Source organism: Crocodylus porosus, unplaced genomic scaffold, assembly GCF_001723895.1.
Source record: "Crocodylus porosus isolate Cpor-Errol unplaced genomic scaffold, CroPor_comp1, whole genome shotgun sequence".
In the NCBI taxonomy this organism is placed as follows: Eukaryota; Metazoa; Chordata; order Crocodylia; family Crocodylidae; genus Crocodylus; species Crocodylus porosus.
The window spans coordinates 20,294,649-20,319,888 of record NW_017728949.1 but is presented as its reverse complement, the minus strand read 5'-3'; the positions used below and the strand labels follow the sequence as shown (position 1 = coordinate 20,319,888).

Below are 25,240 nucleotides of genomic sequence, written 5' to 3'. Positions count from 1 at the left end.
AATGAGTGGCCTAATATTAATTAAGCAATTAGCTGCTCCTTCGCAGGGGTAGGAAGCTAGCTGGAGAGAGAAAGGCTACTTAAACAAACCCCTACCAGAAACCAGGGTGGGGTGGGGTAGGGTAGGGGGAAGGAGAGGGGAGGAGAGGAGAGTATCCAGGCAGGGTGGCCCCTGCCTCTGCCCAGGTTCCCAGAGCTCTGGGAGTGCGGCTGCCCTCCTCTTCTGGTCCCTGCTTCCCCAGCTCTTTCCTAATGAATGAACAGAATGATTTAAAGCAAGTATGATTTATTGCTTTATGGGTATATACTTTTTATATTTTGACATGTGATTTTTATAAAGCTTTTAACAGTATACTGTCATTATTCAATTGTCTGCCCCTATAAACCTAGTTTTGTGTAACCCTGGAACATTTTAAACATTAAAAACTGAAATAAATGCTTTAAAATAAACATTGATTTTAGCTGTCAACATTATTAAAACATAAAAATTGAATTTTGCCAAGCCTAGAAATAATGGATGCCCTCTTTACTCACAGACTGGCCTGATACCTTTCCAGTTGTGCTGGTGATTCACTGGTATCGATGGGCTTGCTTTGCCCAGCAGATTATGTAATTGATTCACTGCAGAGCTGCTTAATGATTGTGTCAAGGTGCCATTCACTCATAGTTCTCCCCACACCGCTATATTTTGTCATACTCCCTGTTTTCCCCTTGCTTCCCCAGTTCCCTCTGTATAGATCCCAACAGCCTTTCCTGTTTCTCCCCCTACCAGTCTCCCCTCCTGTCATCATATGTGTCTCAACTGTTGCATCCTTTCAAGACACACAGCAAACCTCCCTTCCATCCCATGTGCTTTTGCTGCAGCTGGAACCTGCGCTCCAGATCTGCGGGGTCATTCTGTGCAGCATCACTGCATCTTACTAGTACTTTACCTGTCTTTCTCAGAGGTTTTCTTGCCCCTACACTCCCCATACAAAGAGCTGCTCTTTTATGGAGGCTTTTCTCAGATGTTCCCTATTCAGAGCAGAGGTGATAAGAGTCTCCTTTTTTGCTCCTGCCACTTCTAACCTTTCCCTTCCCATGTTTTGTCCTCCCCTGGGTATCTTTTCCCTTCATCAGCCTTCTTCTTATTCTGACTTCCAGCTTTATTCATTTTGCCACAGCCTCCCAAACTCCTCCTTGGCAGCCCTGCAAGAACTTGACCCTGTCACCTCTTGCCCAGCCTGACTTGGTCTTCTTCCCTGATGACTGGAGCTGCACAGCCCAATCAGTGGGAACACTGAAAAGCATCAGGGGATCCTGGCAGATTGCTTTACAACCCCCATGACTCTCATCAGAGATTTTAGTTAAAATCTGTGGGATTCCTACAGGGATTTCCCAGTTAGGTTTTGGCTCTTCGGGGCCATACACTTGCCAAGCATCCCTGGAGGCATAAGCAGCTGACTGATATAAGCAGGCTTTTTCTCCTGTGCAGACTGAGTGTGGAGAAGCTGTAGCATGCAACCTTTTAGATTTTACCAAAGCATGAGTGATTGCACAAAATACAGGCTGGGGAATTAGGCCTTATGGAGTTTTGTGTACGTGTTGTGTACCACATGTTGAGTAAAACACAGGAGGGCTCCATGCTTGTAACCTGGCCCTTTTTTAGGAGGGTTATTCATAGAGGTGCTGCACCTGCAGCTAACATTTCAGCCATGCATGCACAGACTGACATCTAGTACCTCTTCCGATCTCTTTCCATCTGCAATCTGCATTCTTCTCCCAAGTTCCTTGCAGGCAGCTCTGCAGGACACTGACAGAAGACTGTTGAAAAAGTTCATAAGCTGCATGTTAGAGTTCACTTGGATTGACAGAAACCCCACTGTCAGCCCTGCAAGAACCTCACACCGTAACCCTCTAGCCATGCTTAGTGCTAAAAGGTGGAGGGGAAGCTTGTTTTTGGAGTGAGTTAGGCCTGTGCGAAGCAGCTAGTATTCACTTCAGATTCAGATTCGGCCAATTCGGGGGACAGTGATTTGATTCAGTGATCAGCCAGGCCAGGCCCAATCCCAGCCTGCTCTCCCAGCCCAACAATGGCTGCGCTGCCCGCCCCAGCTCTTGTTTAAAAAAAAAAGCCCCGGTGGTCACCAGGTGCTGCTAGGCAGGGGGTGATCCCTCCTCCCCCCAATGCATGGGGGGCTCTGCATGAGCCCTCTGCTCCCCTCGCTCCCCCAGCCCCCCCATGGGTGCCTTGCCCGAGCCAACTCCAGCCCTTTAAGAAAAAAAAACCCCGAACCCCCCCCACACACCCCACTCCTGGCAATGGGGGGTGATCCCTGCTGCCCCCCCACTGCCCTGTGCCACGTGGGGGGGCTCTGCACGAGCCTCCAAAGCCCTGAGGCCGCTGCAGGAGTGGTGTGTCCTGGGGCTTTTCTCAGCTTTTTTTTATTTCTCAAAGGGCTGGAGCTGGCCTGGGTGGGGCACCTGTGGGGGGAGTGAGGGAGGTCAGGAGACTTGTGCAGAGCCCCCTTTGCAGCATGGGGCAGCAGGGATTGCCCCTGCTTGGCAGGATCCAGTGAGCACTGGGGCTTTTCCTTAAAGTACCGCTAGGGCGGGCGGGCAGCCATGGGGGAGTGGGTGGAGGTCGGGGGGGAGCTGGGGGACCATGAGGAGACCTCTGCCAGGCCCCCCACCAACCAGTTAAAGCCGTTCCAGCAGAGATCTTAGGCCTGGCAGAAGGTGTAGGGAGGAGCCAGGCAGACAGTGTCATGGCAAAATCTGTTGGTCTCCCTTGTGACAAGATCAGTGAGATTGTGTTTTGTCCTGCAGGGATACGAAACAAAGTGGGTGAAAAAATGGCTCTGTTTGGGAAGGCACAGGGTAGAGCTGAAGCAGTAGAGACCATGTATAAAGCAGAAGGTCTGCATGGGAACCAGACACAAAAATAGGCATAGAGCAAGCAGATGTTGGTAGATGGTAGGATGGAGTTCCAGTTAACACAGAGGGGAAGAGAGGGGTCCTGGAAAAAAGGGAAGTCAGCTGCTTGATGGCACAGGGGAGGGGTTGCTGCAGCATGACCTGAGGTTTGGGAGAACTTGGCTTGTAGGGCAGCAGGAGAAGAGGTTCAGGATTTTGTTCCTGTGTGGTAGGGGATGATGTCCATCTTTTCCTGGATTCCCTCTGCTAAATGAACATGTTCTTAAAAGGCAGCTTAAGCTCTCTAGTTTAGCGCACAAGCAGAATACCTGAAAGACCTGGGGATGATCTGTCCCGCCCTGTGCTGAGATTTCTAGCAACCCTGGTCCCTGTGGCCAATTCATTGGCAGATATCAGTCTCTGTATCAGTGAGCCAGGGCTTTTTTCACATGCTCTAAACTGTGTCAACAAAGATGGGCTCACAGCAGGATGTTCAGAGACCTCTCACTGTGTCTTTTAAAAACAGTCTATCCTCACATGCATGGCACGATTGTGGTGGTCTCCTAGGATTCTGTAGCCCACTCATCCAGAGTGCCAGTAAGTATGAAGTGCCCATGTGTGACAGGAGTACCTCTACTAGGTCTTTCTATCAGCAACTCCGCCCTCCTGTTATGGACAACCGCCTGCCTACTCACCTGCCATGCCTTGATCTTGATTAATTAACGGATGTTAATTAGCGGGATGTTAATTTCATCTGCCCCAGTGCTAGGGAGCGCTATCTGCGGCTCCTTTTCCTCCCCTACATTGCAGCCCAAGCCTTGCAGATGACACTGACGTGGTTTGATCTGGGCCCTGTTGTGATTTGGCCCTTCCCTTGTCCTCCCTGGCTTTCCACTGTCCTGTCTTGTTCCATGCCTTTGTGGCGCTCTACTACCCCCTCGCTCTGGGGCTTCCCGCTGCCCCCCTCACTCTGGCGCTGGGGCCAGTGCACCCCAAAATGCTCCACCCTCCCTGGCACTGGGGTCCCCATGTCACTAAGAATCCCCTATGGGGCCTCCTCCAAGCAGAGCAACGTGTTACCGGTAAGGGAGAGGGCAAAAAATCACAAAGTTATAGGCAGTTTTGTGCTTCCCCATTATAGCTTATGGCCGAAGCATTGAAACAGCAAAAGGTTTGATGAAACAAAATGTAACGGTGCTTTCAAAACAAAACAAAACAAAACTCAAAATGAAATACTTGAAATGTATTGAATTGTTGAAATGGCGAAACAGAAGTCGAAACGAAATGGTACTGTTTTGCACAGCCCTACTAGCTTCAGCTTCTAGTCATTGTCTCTTGTTGTACCTTTTATCTGCTAGACTGATGGAGTCTTGTTCCCTTCCCAGTGTTACTTGTAGGCAGTGATTAATTCACCCCTTTATCTTTTTCTGTTAAGTTAAACAGAATTGGGAAACCTATCTTACATAATCAAAGGCACAAAGGCTCAGTTTGTTAATACTTTGCCACTTGCCATTAGATGGGATACAGGCTCCAAACAAGGGCCTACAAAGGGAAGACAAGTAAAATCTGATTCCGTACCTGCGTTATTATTAAAAGCAGTCTCTGTAAGTCAGCAGGATTTTGCAGTTGCCAAAATGTTTAGCTGCGGGTCTACACAGACTCTTCAGGTACTGGCCTGTAGATGAAAAAAAAGCAGGAGATCTGTGGTAGTACTTGGGAAAGGGGGCTGGGAGAGAGACCTGGCTGGAGTAATGGAAGAAATAGGCACAGAGAATGACATGTCCCTCTTCATCTTTCCAGGTATTACCGATGTGACCGGAACCTGGTGTGGAATGCTGGAGCTCTGCATTACAGTGACGAAGTGCAGCTAATAAAGGGGCTCACCCGTATGCCCAATGACAAGGATGACCTGAAGAGGAGAGTGTCTGAAGTGAAGTATATTGGGAAGGGTACCTACACAGACTGTGCCATCAAAAGAGGGATTGAGGAGGTGCTGATCAGGTATGTGAGAAGAATGCACTTATGTATGATGTTTGAAAGATATTGCAGATGGGTAGAAAAGGGAAGGGTTTGGTCTTTTTCTGGTTCACAGTCATTCTTGGCTAATCTGCTGGCAGAGTACTCAATATGGCTGTCTTGTGTTAGCGCCGTGTCACTAGGCAAGTTTGAAAATGTTCCCAGAGGGTCCTGGTAGTCTCATTTCAGCAGTAATAGCCCCCCGTGTGTTTTCCTTTTCATTTCTCTCAGCTCTTGTTTTGTTTGTTTTATGTTTTTGCTCCTGTGCCAAAAACATTCCTTTAAAGCCCTGGGTGATCCTCAGCTGGTAAGTTTTATTGCTGCAGTGGCACTTTATACTAGCTAAATATTTTCTCCTTCATCTCAATTCGCTTAAACTGGTTTCCAGCACCTGGAGCAAAATTTTATGAGTGTATCCATTGTGGGTGCCATCAGTTGAATGTGCCATTAGATAAAATAAATTGAGCCTGCATTTAATTGTAATGAGAAATTGTTCAGGCTGCTTTTATATCTTCAGCAGATGTAACTGAGCTCATGGCTCTTGGCACTTCTCATAGGGTTGAGTCTCAAATTTCCATTTCTGGGTGGAAAATTCCGCCTCTTAAAATCCTTCATTTTCATTGCTGAATTTACTGTAGTTCCCTGAAACTCTAACTGGGATCCATTGTGCTACTTACCATATGAACCTACAGAAAGTGGCGGTCCTTTCCCTAGACAGCTTGCAATCCAAGGCCTGGTTTTACATGGTTCTCCAAAATAGAAAGGTTCACTTCTAGAGCTCCACCTCCAGTCTGGGGACTGAGGTACAGATAAGACCTAAGTGAAAGTAGCAAACAGTAGGAGAAGGAGATTTGCTATGTCAGTACTGAGAACATGGACTTCTATAGCCCTACAATGTGCAAGGTTTAAGATGACAAAGCAGTAATTTAAACTAAGTCAACATATGTTTATTTGAAATTTTTCAAATGTCTGTTTTTAGAAATGGTTACAACTTTTCACATTTTCTTTCCAAAAGGTCAGTTTCCCTAACCTCCCTCCTCATTTTTTGTGCTTTTCTGTGTTCTCCTGGACTCTGGGAGGGAGAGGCTCACAGGGATGAGGATTGGGAGGGGGGATAGGCAATCACCGGCACAAACCAATTTAAGAGGCAATCAACATCAGTAACAAATACCACATTTCGGGCTGTTTTTCTTGCAACAAGTCCAAATCTGGGCTGATGTATTTCCTGTGGCTGAAATAGTAGCTCAGATCAGAGCTAACAGTTATTGTACAATTGCTTTGTTCTAGAAAGGGATAAAGATACCTTTAAACTTTGTCACTAACTTACTGAATTATTGAGGTGCAAGGTGGGATTGTTTCATCATGTGGTTCAGGGAGTGAGCAGGTGATACCTAAACATAGATAGGGGATAACCACGTATCTAAGACACAAGCCTCATTCTCTAGAGGAGATTGAATTTGAACTGGTCTTAAGGACAGCTCTTAGCAACAGAACATCCAATTTGCACATAGGTGTACACATGAGAGCCCACCACTGGCTACAGCTTAAATGATAGTGTGACAGAATTCCTCCAACCACCTGAACCAACTTCTCTGGTGGTGCCTCAGGCTGCCCAATCAGGCTAGATATCATGAGGCACTACTTCACTGTCAGGGCAGCTAGGAGCTGGAACCAACTTCCAAAGAAAGTGGTGCTTGCCCCTACCCTGGGGGTCTTCAAAAGGAGGCTAGACAGCCACCTAGCTGACCCCAGCATCCTTTCCTGCCCATGGCAGGGGGTCAGACTAGATGATCTGCTTAGGTCCCTTCTGACCCTTCCAACTATGAAACTATAGGAAAGGTGTGAGAGACTCTGAGCCAGTATTGGCTGCCTAGAGCCTTGTCACCCAAGAGAGAGAAATTAGAAGCTGAAACTCGTTGCTTTAGCAGTAGCTGGGCTGAAGGTATCAGCAGAAAGAATACAGAATTGCCGTGATGATCTAGAGTGATTCCCACCATTGCAAGTCTGACCAAGATGTCACAAAACTTGCATTTGGTAGGTTCTACTGCTGTTGAAGGAGGAGATGCTCTTCAGCTTCTTTGCAGGTTCGCTATGTTTTCTAGATCAAAATGGGGAGGAGGAAGGGAGGCAAAAAGTGTTATTTTTGGCTGTCTCAAGATGGGGATTCACCAACCCTCATTATAGTGCAGCTTGGCAGCCTTTGCTGCTAGGACTTGGCTGGAATCCCAGCAGGAAGCAACCTCTCCAACTAGAAGGTGTATGTTATAGGCTGTGAGGCCATTATTAACAAAATTGGCAGAATTGATGGTGTGAGGTGACTAGATTCCCATCAGCATTGTGTTGAACCCATCAGGAAATTCAGGCATTTGACTGCTGTTTTTTTAATAGAATATTGTCAATCAATGCTCAGTGCCAAGTAAATCGTTAAATAGGTGGTTGGGGTGGGCCTGGAAATGGGAATATTACTCAAAGCAATGTGCACGTAGAATTCAGGTCCTACTTGTTCTTTTTGGCCTTCCAAAAAAACAAACACTCTTATAATAAGATCTTTTGGCTAAGGATAGACATTACACATAAACCCGTTTAAGTGATCAGAAACTGGTTTAAACATGTAACAGAATGTAAGTTCAGTGCACATAAACTACTTTCAAAATGGCTGAAACTCATTTAAAATAAATCTGGCTGAATGTAGTATCAGACTTAACTGATATGGGTCAAACCGGTTTATGAAACTTCTGTTCCAGATCCCTTCCTGGTTCAAGTTAAATTAGTCTTCCAGCATCTGAGTATGATTTCCAGCCCTGGACTGTGTTTTCTCCTCCAGCAGAGAAGGGTTGGGGGTGGGGGAGGAGAGGCAGGGAATTTCTCCCCCTTCCCACTCTCCACCCCCTGCCCCCACCGTAAACCCCGGCTGGGGGCTGGGGCCAGGGAAAGGGGTTAACTACCACTTCCCCTGCTCAAACTTACTGCTGGTTATGACTGTGGACTACAAATCCCAAAGGCACCTGGAAGCAGGAAGAGGAAATGATGAGCAGCCCTGTACAGTCCTACTGTTGTGAGTCTGGACTGCAAATCCCAGAGACCTCTGGGGCAGCAGGAAGAGGAAACAAGCACACAGCCCATGCTGGCTATGGCCAGAGAGCCTTGTTCTAGCATCTTCCAGCTTCTGGCCATAGACACTGCAGGCATGGGTCTGGATTTCCTGAATCAAAAGTAAATGTGTGTCCAGTTGTTTCTCAGTTTAATCTCTGAAGTTTAGACTAATCAGCAAAGACTCAGGCTTTTTGACTGGATGTACTAATGCCCAGGTCCAACCCACTGAGGAACTCGAGACAGAGCAGAACAGTAAGACATCCCGTAAAGGCTGTAGCCTATAGAATAGGCTAAGTAACTGTAGGCAGGAATGAGAGAATCATTTGAGATATTTGAAGTTGGAAATTTAGAAACTTAAAAAAGTTACAACTGCAAAAAGAAAGCACAATGATTCCACAGGAGCCAGTTGGTGCAAACATTAATGGTGGTAGAGTAAATGGATAATTACTTACCAAAAATGGAAATCCCCAAATGAAAGTATGAGTGGGCTCAATACAGAAAAGGAGATACTCACAAATGCAAATATGTAGCAGGTGAATTAAATATTAGTGCAATATGTGCTTCGTGTACTATCATGGGGAAGATGTCTCTCTATTTCTGTGGCCCTCTTACTATTCGGCATTACTAGGCTACTTTTGGTCTCTTTCCAGGTATTAGGTATGCTGATCTTTTAGTCCTTCTTCTCCTTGTTAGGTCCCAGGCATGCTGTTTTACTTTGACATGCAAATAAAGTGGTTATATCAATCCATCTCATATGGGTGTCATGGGAAACCTCAGTCCAGTAATATCTATTGTGGCTGCCAAAAGACAAACCCCTTGAAGTAACCACAGGTTATATAATTTTGATTAATATTAAAGAGTCCAAAGTATGAGTTGGGTACAAAATGTGGTGTTATTCATAAATGTGTAGGGTGCCATCCAGAAGCTGACAGAGCTAAGCATTTCTAATGGTAGTGAGAGCAGAGAGGATACTGATCCTTGAACCTGAAGTATGGTGCACAAGAAAAGCACTACAGGAGCCAGCGGAGTTAATGTACTCACCTACCATGACAAGAGCAGACATTCCATCTCCATGCACAGGCATCTCCCAGCTAGGCTGTAGGATGCACAAGGCTTTAAAACCCATGTAACCAGTCCATTGCCTTTAAGTCACTAGGTATAATAGGCATCTTTACATATGCTCCAGAGGTGGGGAAGGGGGGCTGTTTTAATTAGAGTGGTTCTGAAAGCCACTCTAATTAAAGTGCCTGCAAGGTCTCATATATTCAGCATCCTGCACTTGAAAATGGTGGCAGGGCACTCTAACTAAAGCTTGTTTGATGAGATTTAGTTAAAACATCCTTACCAGCATTTTGAAGTGCTGGGACACTGAATACACAAGATGCTGAGGCTGATGGAGCATATTAATTAGCATGCTTGCTGTAATTACAGCATGTCAGAGCAGCTTTCCTGCACATCTGCAGACACCCAATAGAATAAGGACTGCTTGATACTTTGAGGGCTGAGGCAGTACATAGGCCTTGCTCTGGTGCTCTGTCCAGAAATTAATTTAACTTCGAGGTATGTTGCTTTGCTACTGCGTTCTATGCTTGTAAGCAGTAGCAAAGCCAGAAAGAAATCCCTTCAGAGAGGGATGTACAGTAATGAAGGACCTGAGAGTATGGAACCGTGAGTTGCTGTTACAGGAAACTGTTGGATAAGATAAAGTAAAGGTTGCATGAACCTAGAAACCATTCTTTTACCATTTCTTGCATATGGCTTTCTAGAGAAGGGCTGCAATGAGACAATCCTGGCTCTTGACTTGCTCATTGATAAGATCAAAGTCAAAGGAAGGGAAATGCCTCTGCATTCAGACTGCTGGCCTGGTGTTATTGCCTCCAGCAATTGTTATACTGAATCTTGTTTTAGGGGGGTTGGTTACTGCTGTGTTGGTCTAAGCGAGGGACAGGCAATTATTTCGCGTGGAGGGCCGCTTACTGAGTTTTGGCAAGCCATCGAGGACTACATGACAGGCAGCCAGGGGCAGATAATTATTAATTTGCTAAATTTTTTAGGGGCCCCACGGGCCAGATAGAATGGCCTGGCGGGCCGCATGTGGGCTGCATTTTTTCCACCCCTGGTCTAAGAACATAAGCAGATAAGGTTCTTTGGGTGTTTGTGCCCAAAAGTTTGTAAAGAACATTTTTTCCAACTATTTAGTTGGTCTAATAAAAGATATCACACATACCCAAAGAACTTTGTCTGCCAATGAATCTTGTAATGTTTGGCATGTTAGGACCCAGCTCCTAGGGTCATGTGATTACCTGAGAATCTTAGGACTGTGCATGGCACAGGTTCAAGTCCTTCTTCTGCCTGATACATTAGCCACCAGCTACTGTCTCTCTCTCTCTCTCTCTCTTTCTTGCCCAGTGAAGAGTTCCTAATACAAATTATAACTGCTCCCTCAAGAGAGACACCTCAGAAAATCCAATAGTCTGGTGGTCAGGAAACTCTGTTGATACACAGAAGACTCAGTTCAAGTGTCTGGTCTGAATTGGACAGAGAAGATATTATAATCTGGGACTCCTATATCCCAGGCTATTCAATATTAGAGTCTTCACTCTGGCTTTGACCAAAAATTCTAGCTTGAATCTAAGAATTTTTGCAATGAAAGTTTAGTAAAATTGGTACATGCCAGTGAAAATGTCACTTCCCATTACATTTATTTTGCTGAAAAAAATCCTAACCAGGTGGAGAATGATTTCCCAGCAATGCTTCCAACCAAATCTAAGGGCTTCCCACTTCATCTTTGCTGCTGCTCCTCAAATGATTTATTTATGAACTGACAGAAGTAGAGCACAAAGCTAATAGAGATTCTAGCTTTCTGAGAATCCATTTGTATGGACTTGTCTACAGGGGAACACTCAGGGCCTTGTTATATGCTGCACTTTGAGCTGCGCAAATGTTGATTGGTGTCGGTGCTAGCTCGAGTTTGGAACCAGAGCCCCTAGAGGGCTGGGGAGCAAGGGTGTGACTAGGAGCTACAGCTGTGAGTTGCCATTATAGGGCTGGTGAGCCAGGACAGCCTTCTATCCCTTCTATCTATTATGTAGGTGGGAGTATGTGAGAAATGGGTTTGGCGGAAAAGGAGGAACGTGAAGCTGGGAGACAGAAAGTTAATGGGTTGGGGGTTGATAATGAAGTGGGAGATGAAATGGGGGTGAGGGAAAGGTGGTGAAATGCAGGAAGTGAGCTGCTGAAGGATAAAATAGAAAAATAAAAATAAGAAAGAATTGAAGAATAAATAAAGAGGAAGTAAATTAAAGAAGGTCTTGTGTTTTAATAAATTGGGATTTGGGATTGGGATATGGGGTACTGGTTGTGCTTCTTGGGGTAGCTGGGGGATGGGAGCAATGAGGGAAGGCACTTCTGGGGGAGTTACTGAGGAAAGAAGCTCTAGCCACCTAACTTGTTCACCCCCACTAACTCCCCTAGACCCCACTCTTGGACCTGTCTATGCCCTGCAACTTGACTAGTTGGTATGTGCTCTGCATACTGTTTATACAGGTTTGCACCCCTGGAGGTGGAAAGTTTCCACTCCCATGGAAGGGAAGGGGAGTTGGCTTGGTGCCAGAACCACCCTCTGGGCAATAGATTTCAGGGGGTAGAAAGTTTGTCCACACAGAATAGGAAGTTGGGGGAGGAGGTGCTTCATCCTGGGATGCTGGAGGACTGCAATTTGAGCAGCTTATCTCTGAGAAGTGGCCACACATTAATGCAGGGGTGGCCACAATAAGTTTTGGTGATGAGAGCTGCAAGGGCAGCCCCACCCCTCGACAGGTGCCTCACCACCCTGGGACCAGGAGTCCCACCCTAACCCTTGACTTTTGCCAATAGAAGCCCCTCCTCTTGTCCCCGGAAGTATGCCTTTTGGGATGGGAGGGATGCCATCTTGGAACCATAAAAAACCCAAATCATATAATAAAAGTCAAACATTTTCAATACACATTTTAATTTTATTACAAAAAATATTTTTGTCATAATTTGTGTTTGCATACTGTATATAGAGGGGACTGCATAATAACTCATAGGGCATGCTGGAGGGTGTATATTTGGGGGGTTGTGGGAACACGTTGTGGGTGCATGGGGGTTGTAGGGTGTGAGGAAGGATGGCGGTGTGAGGCTCTCCCAACACTTTTCCCCCCCATGTTGCACAGCTCCTGGCACTCATGCACCATCGAGGGGAAGCCCTACACAATGGAGCCAGCTGCCTTCCGCGCCCCCAGCCATGCATGTCCCAGGACTCCACTGGAAGTGGAGAGGAGCCCTACCCTCTGCTTCCCAGTGGACTCCTAGGACCTGCATGGCTGGGGGCAGGGAAGACAGCTGGCTCCATTGCGTGGGGCTTCCCCCTGGTGTTGTGCGAGTTCTAGGAGCTGCATGTGCACTGCAGGGAGCCCCACATGATAGAGATGGGCCGGCTTGGCTATGCTGCTTGCCACCACGTGCAGAGCTGGCCAGAGCCAAGTGCCACCAGGCAGCAATGCCTGCATGGGCCATCAGCACTCTCAGCACCCACCTCCTGCTGCTGCTGCTACCAGCAGTGGGGGCTGTACCTCATGGGGGGGGAGTGTGTGGGACCTGCCTCCCACCCTCCCTCACACCCACACCCTACCAACCTGACCTCTGTGCTCCCGCTGCCCCTCTGGACATGGGCACTGCATTCCTGCTGCTCCCCTGAGCACAGGCTCCACATTCCTGCCAACCCCACGCTCTGCGCTCCTGCCCAGCTGCAGCTCTCCTCCCAACCCCTGCTACTTCCCCACCTGTTGTCCTGAGCAAATGCTGCAGTAAGGAGATGAGGAGCCGCTGGATGCTGGGGGAGCCAAGCTGGTCCCCCAATGGCTTCAGCAGTGGTAGCAGCAGCCCTGCCTGGAAGCTGCATGCTGGCTGGGCTCTTCCATGCACAAGGGAGCAAGGCATGTGGGCTGAGTGGGGTACAATTATTTGGTGCATGCCAGTGGGCCAGATCAAATTGCCTGGTGAGCTGTATCTGGCCCGCGGGCCATATTTTGCCCGCCCCTGCATTAATGGACCATAAGCTGGGTAACACAGATCAGAGATGAGTCTGCCCTGAGTGGTGTAACTTTAAGCTGCTTAAGGAGTGCATAAAATTTTTCAGGTGTTTATGTTAATACACAGGGTTAAGAACTCCAGGGGCTGCCTAAAATTAATGTGTAACAAGGAAGTGAAAATTAACAAAAACGTATGAACAGAAAGATTGTTTAAACTGTTTTAAACTCATGTGTGGATACTTTTATTCTGAACAGAAACGGCCTTAATTCAGTTTAGCTTGAGACTCTCAGCCACATTCATTCTGAATAAGTGTTTCCATACAGTGGTTTAATGCAGTGTAACTGAGTAGCTTTAAAACTCAATTTAGATTATGTTTTTCTGAGTGCCGCCATATAGATGAACTCTATACTGCACACATACTGTTAGAAATAAAGTTAGAGATCATCTGTTTGTCCAATAGCTCATACACAACATATTCTTGGTTCTGTGTGCTTTGTAGCCTACAACTGAACACATCACAGTGGTCCATAATCCTCATTCTTATAGAAATCACTGGCAACCAAAGCAGCTCCCCTTGTCTTTGGCAAGAAAAGCTTGGTATTATGTCATTATAATGTAACGGGGGGTATTACTACTAATTTTTGTGTCTAAAGATTAATATTCATTTGATTTATTGGGCTATGCCTCCTCCCCAACAAGTTAGTTGGATCTATTGCGATACTTTTGAAACCTGAACTGAAGCTGCACAGTTATGTTGTTAAATTCCATATGTGAAAGGCTTTCTATTCTCTGTGGGAAAGAGTAAACTCCCATATCAAACATACAGCTATCCCCAAACCTATGTCTCCCTGATTCATTCAGAAGTTAGCTGCTGAAGTTGTTGTAGAATTGTAGTTTCCACTCTGCATCTATTAAGTCTAAGTTTTTCCTGTAGAAAGTTAAGCTGTTCAGTACATAGACATTATCTGTGGAGCTAAGCTTAACTGTACTTAGGTAGCATTTACTTTCTCTTTTGCTTCTGCCTCCAACTGCAAAGTGATACTGAGAAGAGAAGATCTGTGGGACTCTTGCATATTTAATACTTCAAGTTCTCTATAAATAGACTTAGAAATAGTATTAAATCCTGGCCCATAAAATTATAATCCTATGCTAAACCCCCTTTGTATTACATTTGTTTTGCAAGATAAGTCATGTCATGACCCTTCATTTGGCCTTTGTATAGTGCTGCTGGTCCCTGTGATTAAACAGGCTCATTCCAGAACATGTACAACTTCAGTGAGCCCAATTTTTATGATTTAAAGACATCAGTTTTAAATATTGATACTGTGTTGGTGACTTAAAAATGACCCACAGCCTGTAAAAAAGAAAGACATTTCTCCCCTCCCCTCCAAAAGATACCCTTCGCTGCTTCTCCAACAGCTGTAATCTGCATTCATGTTGATCTCCCAAGTTTGTTCTTCCAGAGCCATGTTCCTCATGGCCTAGAATCTGTCTGGCACAAATGCAGCAGTGCCACTCAGATAAGTGTCTTTGCAGGCACCACCTTAATTCAACATAACATTGTGAGTTGGTGTCAAATAGAAACTGAATGCTTTCCTCAAAACTGCTCATGTTAATCAAATATCTTGACTTGTCACAGTGGTTCTAATCACAAGGAGAATAAATACCTGATTGTGGTGACGGATGGTCATCCCCTGGAGGGGTACAAGGAGCCTTGTGGAGGACTAGAGGATGCTGCTAATGAAGCCAAACATCTGGGGATTAAAGTGTTCTCTGTGGCCATTTCGCCTGACCATCTGGTATGAATCTCAATTGAAGCCCTTATTCTGGTATTATCCTTTTGTAGGCAGAGCTGCAGGGGATGAAAGCAGAAACAGGATATTATTTAGTGCATTCAGTTAATCCTTTTTTTGCTTCAGAATAACCCGTTTCCTATAAGGCTTCAAAGCCTTTGTATGATTGCAGAAAAGGCAGGCACTATATGGTCTTTTTGTCTTAGCTTAAGATTTTCTATCTGAAATGCCGGACTGATGGTGTAAGTTTACACCAGGAGTTTGATACTATACCTTTGACAAATATGGAAGGTGATCCCAAACTAGATTTCTCAGTCTAACACCCACCCCCACACTCCATCTTTCAGGAAGTTTCCAGCTCTAAATATTGCGCTGCTCTGTTTCTGTATGCAGATTAGCATTGCTTGCACACTGTGGTGAAATTTTCTTTAAGTCTATTCCTGACTCAGTTGGATTCAAAATGATTGCCGGTGGCAGCTTGATGAGACAAGCAGACAAATATCTAGTCCAGTTTGCATTAGTAAAACAAGTCATGTACCTAAGTGAAGGATTTTGGTGACTGTAAGGCAAAATAATAAGTTCAGGATGATTAATGTGACAGTAGTAAAGGCATATAGGAGCTAAAAAATTTTCAGCATTTTTCTAGTGTGTGAACAGAAACAGTGTTCTTAACAGCAGTGCTGCCATGTACAGAGGGTCAAGATGACTTAGAGATATGATTTATAAAGGCAGTAAGGCCCAGGAAGAATTTTTTTACCTTGAAAGCATAATTTGGTGATGGGGATGGGTGGAGGGCAGGAGGGTTTTCCTTCTCCTGGATCAGAAATTGGCCACCGCTACAATTAGAAATTAGAGGGTTGTATTTGTTGAAGTGGAAAACCTCTCCATTTTGCTTACAAGTTCAGGTTTAAACCAACTGGCAGATTTGGAGACAGGAAGGAATCCCCACTATGGTCAGACTGGCTGGGAACGTTGGATGTTTTCTGCCTTTCTCTGTAATATAAGATATGGTTTTCTTCCTAGGATCATTTGCAGGAGAGACAAGGATTTTGTGTGATATTTTTTATTGGACCTGCTCTATAGTTGGGAGAGCTGTTGGATGAGCTTTTAAGCATTATGTGCCTGTCTTCAGGTCTCAGACCTATGCAGTCCATCCAATAAAAGACATGGCAAATGCCCCTTGTACATTTCCTGGACCATCAGGGCTATAACTGCACTCCAGCTCTACCGCTAGGAATATTTGGGCATCTTTCACTTAACAAATTCCCTTCTATTGCAGGGGCATATGGCATTAGTAGCATCCTTGGTTTCTGCTACTCTCTCCTTGTGGCATGTTATAGTTGCTGAGACCTTTGGTGCTTTGTACTGAAGATCCTAAGTTGGTTGTAGGGTGATAGCTGGGGTGCTTTGTGGCTTCAGATGTGTGGTGTAAAAGTGAATTTTTTTTGGACTTAATATCAAATACCTGGTCACCTATAACGGCATGGACTGGGCTGGATTGTCATCTGAGCCAGCCTTGGATGGGAGGGTGCTTGGGAAGGCACTTAGGTACCTGTATCCCTGTGAGTCTGACTTTGCTCTGTCTTGTTGTACCACAGGAGCCAAGGCTGAGTGTAATTGCTACAGACAACAACTATCGTCGCAATTTTACAGCAACGAGCCTTATACAGGCCCCGGCTGACACTGAAAACACAATTGACACCATCATTGATATGATTGTGAGTATTCTCTTCCTTTTGCCTTCCTGTTTGCTCTTCTTTCTAACCTACTGCACAGGCATGATACAGTTGGTCATGGTGCTCCATGTGACCTCATCAAACGCTCTTTTTTCTTTTCTTTTTCAGAAAAATAATGTGGAACAAGTGGTGAGTCTTCCAGTTATGTTTCTCCACATGCTTGGGTTCCCCTCTAAACCTACTGCCTTCACCATCTAAAATGGCACTTCTGGGAGTACAATGTAACAGCGAGCCCAGTATCTTGAAGGCCCTGCTTTAACAGCCTGTGCTATAAAGAGCAGTAAGCAGGAGCAGTGTGGCTGCTCACAGGCCCTGGAGAGCTAACCTGAGACTACTCTGCACTCCAAAAGAATGAGCTGAGGTGGCTGAGAGAGGTTGTTCCTGTCTTGCTGAATCCATGCTTGGAAGTCTTCTTGGATAGCTCTCCTGACATTGGCTGGCAAAAGTACAGCCTGCAGTCCCGTAGCAGTTGCTACCAGCTGATAGAAGGTGCCCAGTGGAGCCTGGCTAGACACAAAGCTTACAGTGCTTTGGATCAACCAGACCAATCAGTGTTGCCGAGAGTACTAATTCTCCTCAGGTCCAGAGTGGATAGGGGGATATGTGCTGGTATCTTCTCCCTTAGGGAAAACTTAACCTCCCTGTGTAAGGCAAATGGTTAGTTTGTAGACTATGGTCTTATGTCATACCACGTCCCTTTGATGCCTAGTGACATTTTACAGCAAGACTTGCTGTCCAAGTCTGTCTATCTGTAAACATGTCCCAGTCCAACTTGCCCATCACTATCCAGGGGGGCTGAGTTTAGGTGTGGGTGCGTGGTAATTGAATGTTTCAGTTCTTGCCTGGGAGTGAGGGTTTGTTACTGAGATGTATCCATCATCCTGCCCCTCCATGCCTCTAATGCTTTACTTTTTCCTTTTTTCAACAGTGCTGCTCCTATGAGTGCCAGGTGAGTAGCTTTCTCAGCCTTCTGTTAACTCCTATTGAATACATTTTTCTCCATGTTTCATTATGTGTGGCCACTCTAACAATTATATCTTCTTGGTCTCTTACAGCCTGCTAGAGGGCCTCCAGGGCCACCTGGGGACCCAGGATATGAGGTTAGTAAGCAAACATCAACACTAGGTACCATACCAGGTAATAAGGGTATATCACAAGAACAGAAGCTGTTTGTGCTGGAAAGACATGGGCAGGACACTAGATGGGATGCTCCTGGTTTCCCAAACCTATATATTTGCCATCTAGTTCTATGTGGGTGGTTATCTATCCTGTAGCTGTCCCAAGCAAAGCTTATTTTATCAAGACAATAATGTTAATGGTTTAAGGAGAGAACAGCGGCAGTGGTTTTAACTTTGTTAGGCCACTTGTCCTCCACTAAAGCTTGCCACCTTCTGCCGATATTGCTGCTCCCTGATAGCTTACAAAAATACCCTCACTTTGCCTACACCCCAGCTGTATCCTTTAAAGTCTAGCCAGAAAGACATGAATAAGGGTCCTATATGGATGCTGCTCACAGTCCTATCTGGCCAGCGCTGGGCAATATCAAGTACTTCTCTCCTTGGAGATGCCAAAAGTAGGTCTATGATATTTCCCACTCCACTCCCAAATGACAAAAGAAGCACTGCTGCTGGGACCTCACCTTTGAGTGAGTTACTATCAGCAGGGAGAACAAGGTGGCTGATGCTAACCAAATGCAAAGCAATATGAATGGGAGGAGCAGGGATGGGTTCAGAACCATGCCTTCATCTCCACCAGGTATGTGGTGAAGGGCACAGCAAGAGAAGGTTATATATTCCTTTCCCATGAGGCAAGGTCCTGTACTCTACAGGCTCCCCTGGTACTGGGAGGCCTTATGATGCCTGTAACCAAAAAGCTTCCATCCATACTGGCTATGCAAAGCACCCCCTTCTCCTGCACTAACTTACCTTCAATGATTTCCCCCCACCCTTCCCTAACCTCTTTCACATGGAGTATAACAGTAGCCCACTTTTTAGGAACTGTCAGGATCACTTTCAGGACCATGTTTGCTTTTCTCTGATGTTCATTAAGTAGAGATGGGGAGAACATGAGAACAAGACTTTGTGAACCCATTGTTACAATTTCCAATATACAGAGTTTACTCCTTTTTCTTATGGTAGTTCTAGAAATGTATATCTTCTATGAATCAGAAAGGTCCTTGTCACAGACATCAGATATATGAAATGTCACATTCTTAGATGTTGAAACTGGAAACACATCCAGTAGAGTCTAAGAGTAAGCTAATAAAATGCAAATTCTTTGGGCCAAATTTACCTGAGGTGGATGATTTGGACCACTCTTGTTTTGTATAAAAAAATAGGAAGCAATCATGTCTTAACTTCATTAATATTTTGTCTTCTAGGGGGAGAGAGGAAAGCCAGGTCTTCCTGGTGAGAAAGGAGACCCGGGAGTGCCTGTAAGTAGGGGAATGACTGGTGTCACTTTGAATGGGAGGCTGCAAGAGAAGCCACAGTTTGACTGAAAGTTTCTTTAATGGTTCTTGTGAAACCTGGTAGAGCTTCAGCTTCCACTCAGCCTGCTTTTGCCCGTGCCCAAACACCTTGGCTCTGTGTATTCACCTTCTTCTGAGCAACCCTGCACTGTGCTAGAGTCGCTCTTCATAAATGCATTGGGAGGATAAACACAAGTGAGGGGAAAGAGCTCTCTAAGGTTAAAGGGAAATAGGGGCACATGAACAAAGGCATATGAAATGGCCACAAATGAAGCTAGGCTGGAGATTAGCAGGAGGTTCCTAACCATTATGGCTGTCAGGTTCTGAAACAGCCTGTCACTAGGAACAGTAAGGGGGCAAGAAACCTAAGTGGTTTTAAAGTGGAGCTTGTTAGGTTTATGAAAGCAGTTTTTTGAGATAAGTGCCTGCAATAGCAGGAGACTGGATTTGATGGCCTAAGAAGTCTCTTCCTGTCCTGTGCTCTGTGTTCCCATGTTGCAAAGGATGATGGACTGGGTTCAGTGCCATCTGTGCAGGACCAATTAGGAAGCCAACCAAAGTAGTACATTAAGTAACAATGGTTACCAGAGCCATTGGCAAAAACAGGCCTTTCAATTTTCGGTGGATCAGGTAGCAAGTAAAATCCACAAGGGTAAAGACTTCCCTGATCATTCTGAGTTTGAAATGTGGTCAGCTGCCCTGAGAACTCAATGTTTTCAGTTGTTGCTGACCCTAAAATTGCCCTCTTTTTAGCTCTTCTTAGAGGCTTAGCAGCATTTTCATAGGCAAGATTTGGGCTTGGCTCCCATCCCAGTCTTACAAGAACAGTTCAGAGAAGCGGAAAGAGGTAGTTGTAGCCAAATAGATGTAGCTGCCAAGGTAACTATAGTCTTGGAAACAAGGGCTCTCATCCCCCTCTCCACATCCAGGCAGGGTGCCCAGGTTTCTGTGGAACACCACACAAGTGGTGTGGACAGTGATGATGCTGAGGCTGGCTCAGATGGGCAGGCCTTCCTCCTCTCTGTAAACCTCTGGCCACAAGGCATGCTTGTTCCACACCCAAAATAGCCACTTTTTCTAGAGGGTATTTCTCTGACTCAAATGTCCCATCCTCCACCCCGCATTACTGTGTATTTTATGCTCTGATGCCCCTTTCATGCTAAAAACAGGGCAGTGTTAGAGTCTCGTATTTTAGCAAATGATCTTCAAATAGGATGAGGAAAACATCCTCCCATTTCTCCTTCCATTTTTATAAGGTACATTTATTTTTAGAGGTGTATTTTCCCCACACACATTACTGCAGTTAGTCAGCCTGTGTGTATTTTCAACTTTGAAATCCCTTAGAGAGAGATTCTTCCATAGACTTAATATTCATCCCAAACAACACTACCTCTTAACATGTGCAATTTCCACATCCCTTGAGATGGGCCACATTTTTACAGTGAAAGGATCAGAGGGCATGAATGGCTTCCCTGCTTGCCTGAAGAAGTAATTAGGTTTCCTTCAGCTAATTAAACAGATCAGATGTTTGCAACATGGAAGCTGATGCATTACTCTCTGTCTGCTTGTATATAAAGAGGAGTTGCTCAATATGATTTACCAATGAAGTTTGCATTCCAAGTCCAGGAGCAAAAATTGTGTTAAAATGCCCTTTGTATCTCCGGCTGAAATAAATCTGTAATTTTCCTTTGTGTTTGCTGATTGGAGGCCAGATGAAGGAAACTGGGTATTATGCAGATGATGAAAAGTGGAGAACAAGTCAATGTAGAATTAGAAGAATAAAATGAATCAGGAGACAGATATTCCAGGAATGTGATGTTTTGAGGCATGTGGGCTTTTTAAAAATGTAGTTAAAAAGTAGGGATTCATCAAGGAGAGAGTTGGAGTCACCAGATTCCCTTGGTGACTGCATATTCCCAGGATGCTGCAGAAAAGCAAGAGAAGTAGCTGCCTGTGTTGGCTAGTTCTTTCCATAAAGTCTATAACTTGTTTCATTTTGTCCCCTAGGGACCACCAGGAGACCTTGGACCTGTTGGCTACCAGGGGATGAAGGTACGTCAAGTGTCCTTTACAGCCTGAGGTAGAATTTTACTTGTGTTGTTTCCTAGACTTGTATTTTGATGCCTATGTGCAATTAATTAATTTATTTTTCTTGTCTTTGGTGTTTAGGGAGACAAAGGTAGTCGAGGAGAGAAGGTGAGTATAGCATGCGATGCACCTTCCTTGTCTCTGTTCAGCCCTACAGTCTTACTGCAACAACTATCTACCCTCCCTGTGTTCTGTGAGAAACCTCTCCTCCCCATGCTGCTGAATGACAGTGGTCTTCACAGCTTTTCTCCCTAGGTAAAGCACAATCTCCCCCATTGCCATTGTCAAAACACATAGTGGGAGGAACACCACTGTTGTTTAAGCATACTTCACTCTGTTGTCATCTTAGTGAGTCTGATACACACTTACACACACCCTCTATATGACTGGTTATTGGCAACCCCACCCATCACACTTGCACCAAGTATGGTTTGCTTCAGGAATCTGAAAAGAAGTAGGGCTTTTCAAGGCCTGTCAGGGATTCTGAAGTTGTCTGATGAACTCCTGTGGTGTACGCCTGTTCAATGCAGAGCATCACCAAACTGAGTACTGTTGGCCCAGCATCACTACAAAGCTGCATGCTATGACCTTGTGTTGCAGTGAGGTGTGATCAGAGGGCACCTGCAGTGAAGGAGCCTGTTCTATGGAATGAGGAGGAATTAGGTTTCAGGGAGCAATAGTCAAGATCAGCTATCCTTTTCTTTAACTGTGAAAGCTAGCATTCCTTATGTGCCCGTCTCTGATCTCTGTCTACTGCTCCAGGGCTGTGGCAGAAGTAACATCCTGTTCAGGATGGAGATAAAGTGCTATGGGCAGAAGTGAGTACATGCACCAAAGAGAGATGCTATTTGCAAATGCAAAATGCCCTTTGGTGTGAATTTGTTCTCCTTTAGCTAGGAATGGGTCAAAGCCCCTTTTCTTTTACTAGAGAACAAATGGCGAACTTCAAAAGGGGACACTGCACCCCTTATTTCCAGCCCTCCCCTGCTGGTCTGCACTGGACTGATCACAGATATCAGTGTAGCGGAGACATGAATATGCTCTGCATATAGGCATTAACTTCTCTCTCCTTTCCCTCCACAGGGTTTCAGAGGATCCAAGGGAGGCAAGGTCAGTAGCAGCTTTTTTCCCCTCCCCCACCATCACTCTTTTTTTCTGTTGATGCTGTGAAGATGCAGTAACCATTTTTCCCTTGTTCTCTGTTTTAGGGAGAGAAGGGCAGGCGTGGTATTGATGGTATTGATGGCATGAAGGTAAGATTTGCCTTTGGGGCATGCAGGGAGGCAAGGCTGTACACAAGTATTGCCACCCACAAAACCACAGGGTGTTCATACAAGAAAAAACTGCCACTGGGCCAGGAAGCTCAGGAGGCTTTCTGCTCTCCATCTCCTCAGGCCAGAGAGTGATCAGGGTTTGGTGCAGGAGTAGGCCATTATCTGGGGACTGTGAAGCCACTGCAATGGGAGGTCAAGGAAAGAAGAACAGTGCAGCTCTGGCCCACACCCAACCCTCCAGCTGGCAGCACAGCCCCCTAGGTCCAGCTTGGGATCCTGTGTGCTGAGGGCTTGCCTCTCCATGGATCATGCAGAGCTTCCTCATTCTGCTATTCCTCTCACCTCTTTGGTGAGGGAAGGATTCAGCCCACAGTGAATCTACACTGTAGCCAACCCATTGCAGCAGTGTCTGGGAACACTGTGAAGAATACATGAACTCTGTGGGATAGCTCCCATTATTGGTAGTCAGTCCCAAGCTCTTACTCAGGCTGGAGACCTACTGCCTTTGGGGAAGAAGGAATTCACTCAGAAATCACTGATAATCTCATTATTGAGACATCAGCCATATTAATTAACAATGGTCATCTCAGACAGCTGAAAAATCAGCCCTAGTGTCACTCCTCTGTCTTCAGTCGGGGACCTTCTTCTGTCTGGATTCCATCTGATTATTGCATGCTGCAGGGGCTCATCATATCTATGCAGACTGGTTGAGCTCTTGGCTTCTCTCCTAGCACTGATCTTAGACCATTGGCTGGCTGTGTCCATGCAGCAGCAACACGTGCTCAGGCTTAAGCATATGTCCTCTGTCCAGTTCCACCCCAGCATTAATCAATAGATCCAGAGCCAACTAGGAGTTGGGAATCCCATTCACTGACCCACTTGGGCAGGGTTGAATTCCCATGCTGGAGCTTAATATAGTAAGAGCTTCACACCTGCAGCTGCTGTCATTCCTATAGACCATGATGGCTCTTTCAGCAGGAGGGTCATTGCAGGCCTTTTTTCTTTGCTAATAGGGTGAAGCTGGATATCCTGGGTTACCAGGCTGCAAAGGATCTCCAGGATTTGATGTATGTACTTTGGTGGTTTGTCTTTCTTTAACATATATTGTCTTTAATTAAAAGCATGGTAGAAAGAATGGCAGTGCCTGTGACTGGGAATCACCCTGCCAGCCACCTGAAATCTTAATATGTGGCATTTCCTGGGGCCCAGGAGAAATCACGGTGGAGAGGTAACATATTTGTGACTGCAGAGATGTGATGGAATTCCTCACCTCAGCCCTGTCATCTGAGAATAGAAGAGGGGGGTTTTCAGGAGGTGGATGAAATCTGGTAGAAATTGTTCCAGAGTACCTGTGGGTTTGCTGTTATTAGCCACATGTTGTTGTATACTTGTTTTATTCAAGGACATTCTGAGCACTAGATCAGAATGGATTCATTTTGTAGAGCAAATGGAGATCTGTGATGATGATGATGATGAATCTGAAAGCCAGAATTAGCCATCAGAACAAATTATCAAGGGAAATAATGGAGTTTCCATCTGTCGGTGCCTTCCCATGAAGAATGCATCACTTTCTGGAAGATGGCTTTGGCCAAAAACAAATTATTGAGATCAATACAGAAGAAACAGATTAAATGTAAGGATTATAGGAAATAAAATTAGATGATCTGATTATAAGAAGTCAGATTAGATTATTTAACAGTCCTTTTAGGCTTAAAAGCCATGAAATACATGTGTCTGTGACAAAAGTCAGTCATATGCATAGGTGTCTATAAGACTTTACTCTGCCTTTGTGGATTAAGGCTTCTCTCTTTAAAGACCCAAAATATAAAACCCCAAAATTGACCATAGGTTAAAATAGAGGATTCTGAGTATATTGCATAGAAACATTTCAGCAAAATTCTTGATTAATAACTTAGCCTTCAAAAGAGGTAATTGATTGTAGCTGTGACACTTACGCATGATGATTACTTTCATAGTTGAATACATTTTTAAATAAAAACAAAGACATGCATTTCATGACACTTCAGACATCCTGAAATTTGTCAAAAAGTAGCAATTTTATTGAAGCACAGTTTTCAAACACAAAACCCTAAGGCCCAAATAGTCAAATGTGGAAAACCATTGCTTTTAGCGCTAAGTTATCATTAAACATGCAATGCACGCAAACCTACTTGCTTGGTTTTGTCCTAGAAGGAGAGCTTCAGTGTTTGAGAGAGGAAAAAAAATGACACTAAGTATTCACCCATGCAAGAGAATCCTCTAAAGGAATCCAAGATAGAAAGATGGTTATATATATGCAACATTATTTACACTGGGCATTTATGTAGTTTTATCAGTTTGTACATTAGGCAATTTATCAGTTCATGGATTAGGTAATTAAAATAAATCTTAAAATTATAGTTTTTCCACTAAAAATACTTAAGCTGTTTTAGGCTTGAAAATTTCCCAGATAGGGAACTAATTTCCCAGCTGTGTTTTGTATATAGGTCACCTAAAGATAATATGGGAGATGTCACCAGAATAGTGACTATAGTCTAGTGTTAAGATACACAAGCCAACTTGATGTGAGCTAGCTGTAGCAATACAAAGCTCAACACGGGCAGCAAAATCTACCTGAAAAGCTGGGTGAATTTACCTGTGTTGACCTGCATGATGGGACCTACACTAGCTCATTTAATGGTAGTTTGGAAATGTCTATGCTACATTGCAGTCATTGATGTGAATGTTGGGTGTTTGCATTCCATGAGATGGCTTTTAAGGGGCACTTTTTTCCTAAAAATTGTATAGGAATATGGGTGTAGCCTTTAGTCATTCATTTCTG

The 25,240-nt window shown here is 44.9% G+C and overlaps 1 protein-coding gene across 1 annotated transcript in view; it reads left to right on the top strand.

The window, feature by feature from the left end:
• Window positions 1-25,240, top strand: part of COL6A1 (collagen type VI alpha 1 chain) — a 78,061-nt gene that overhangs the window by 5,370 nt on the left and 47,451 nt on the right. The window contains exons 3-14 of the mRNA XM_019553918.1: window positions 4,695-4,895; window positions 14,698-14,857; window positions 16,450-16,569; window positions 16,696-16,716; window positions 17,516-17,536; window positions 17,643-17,687; window positions 18,968-19,021; window positions 21,065-21,109; window positions 21,227-21,253; window positions 22,229-22,255; window positions 22,354-22,398; window positions 23,433-23,486. Coding sequence (XP_019409463.1) covers window positions 4,695-4,895; window positions 14,698-14,857; window positions 16,450-16,569; window positions 16,696-16,716; window positions 17,516-17,536; window positions 17,643-17,687; window positions 18,968-19,021; window positions 21,065-21,109; window positions 21,227-21,253; window positions 22,229-22,255; window positions 22,354-22,398; window positions 23,433-23,486 — 820 coding nt within the window. The remainder of the gene's footprint in view (window positions 1-4,694; window positions 4,896-14,697; window positions 14,858-16,449; window positions 16,570-16,695; window positions 16,717-17,515; window positions 17,537-17,642; window positions 17,688-18,967; window positions 19,022-21,064; window positions 21,110-21,226; window positions 21,254-22,228; window positions 22,256-22,353; window positions 22,399-23,432; window positions 23,487-25,240) is intronic.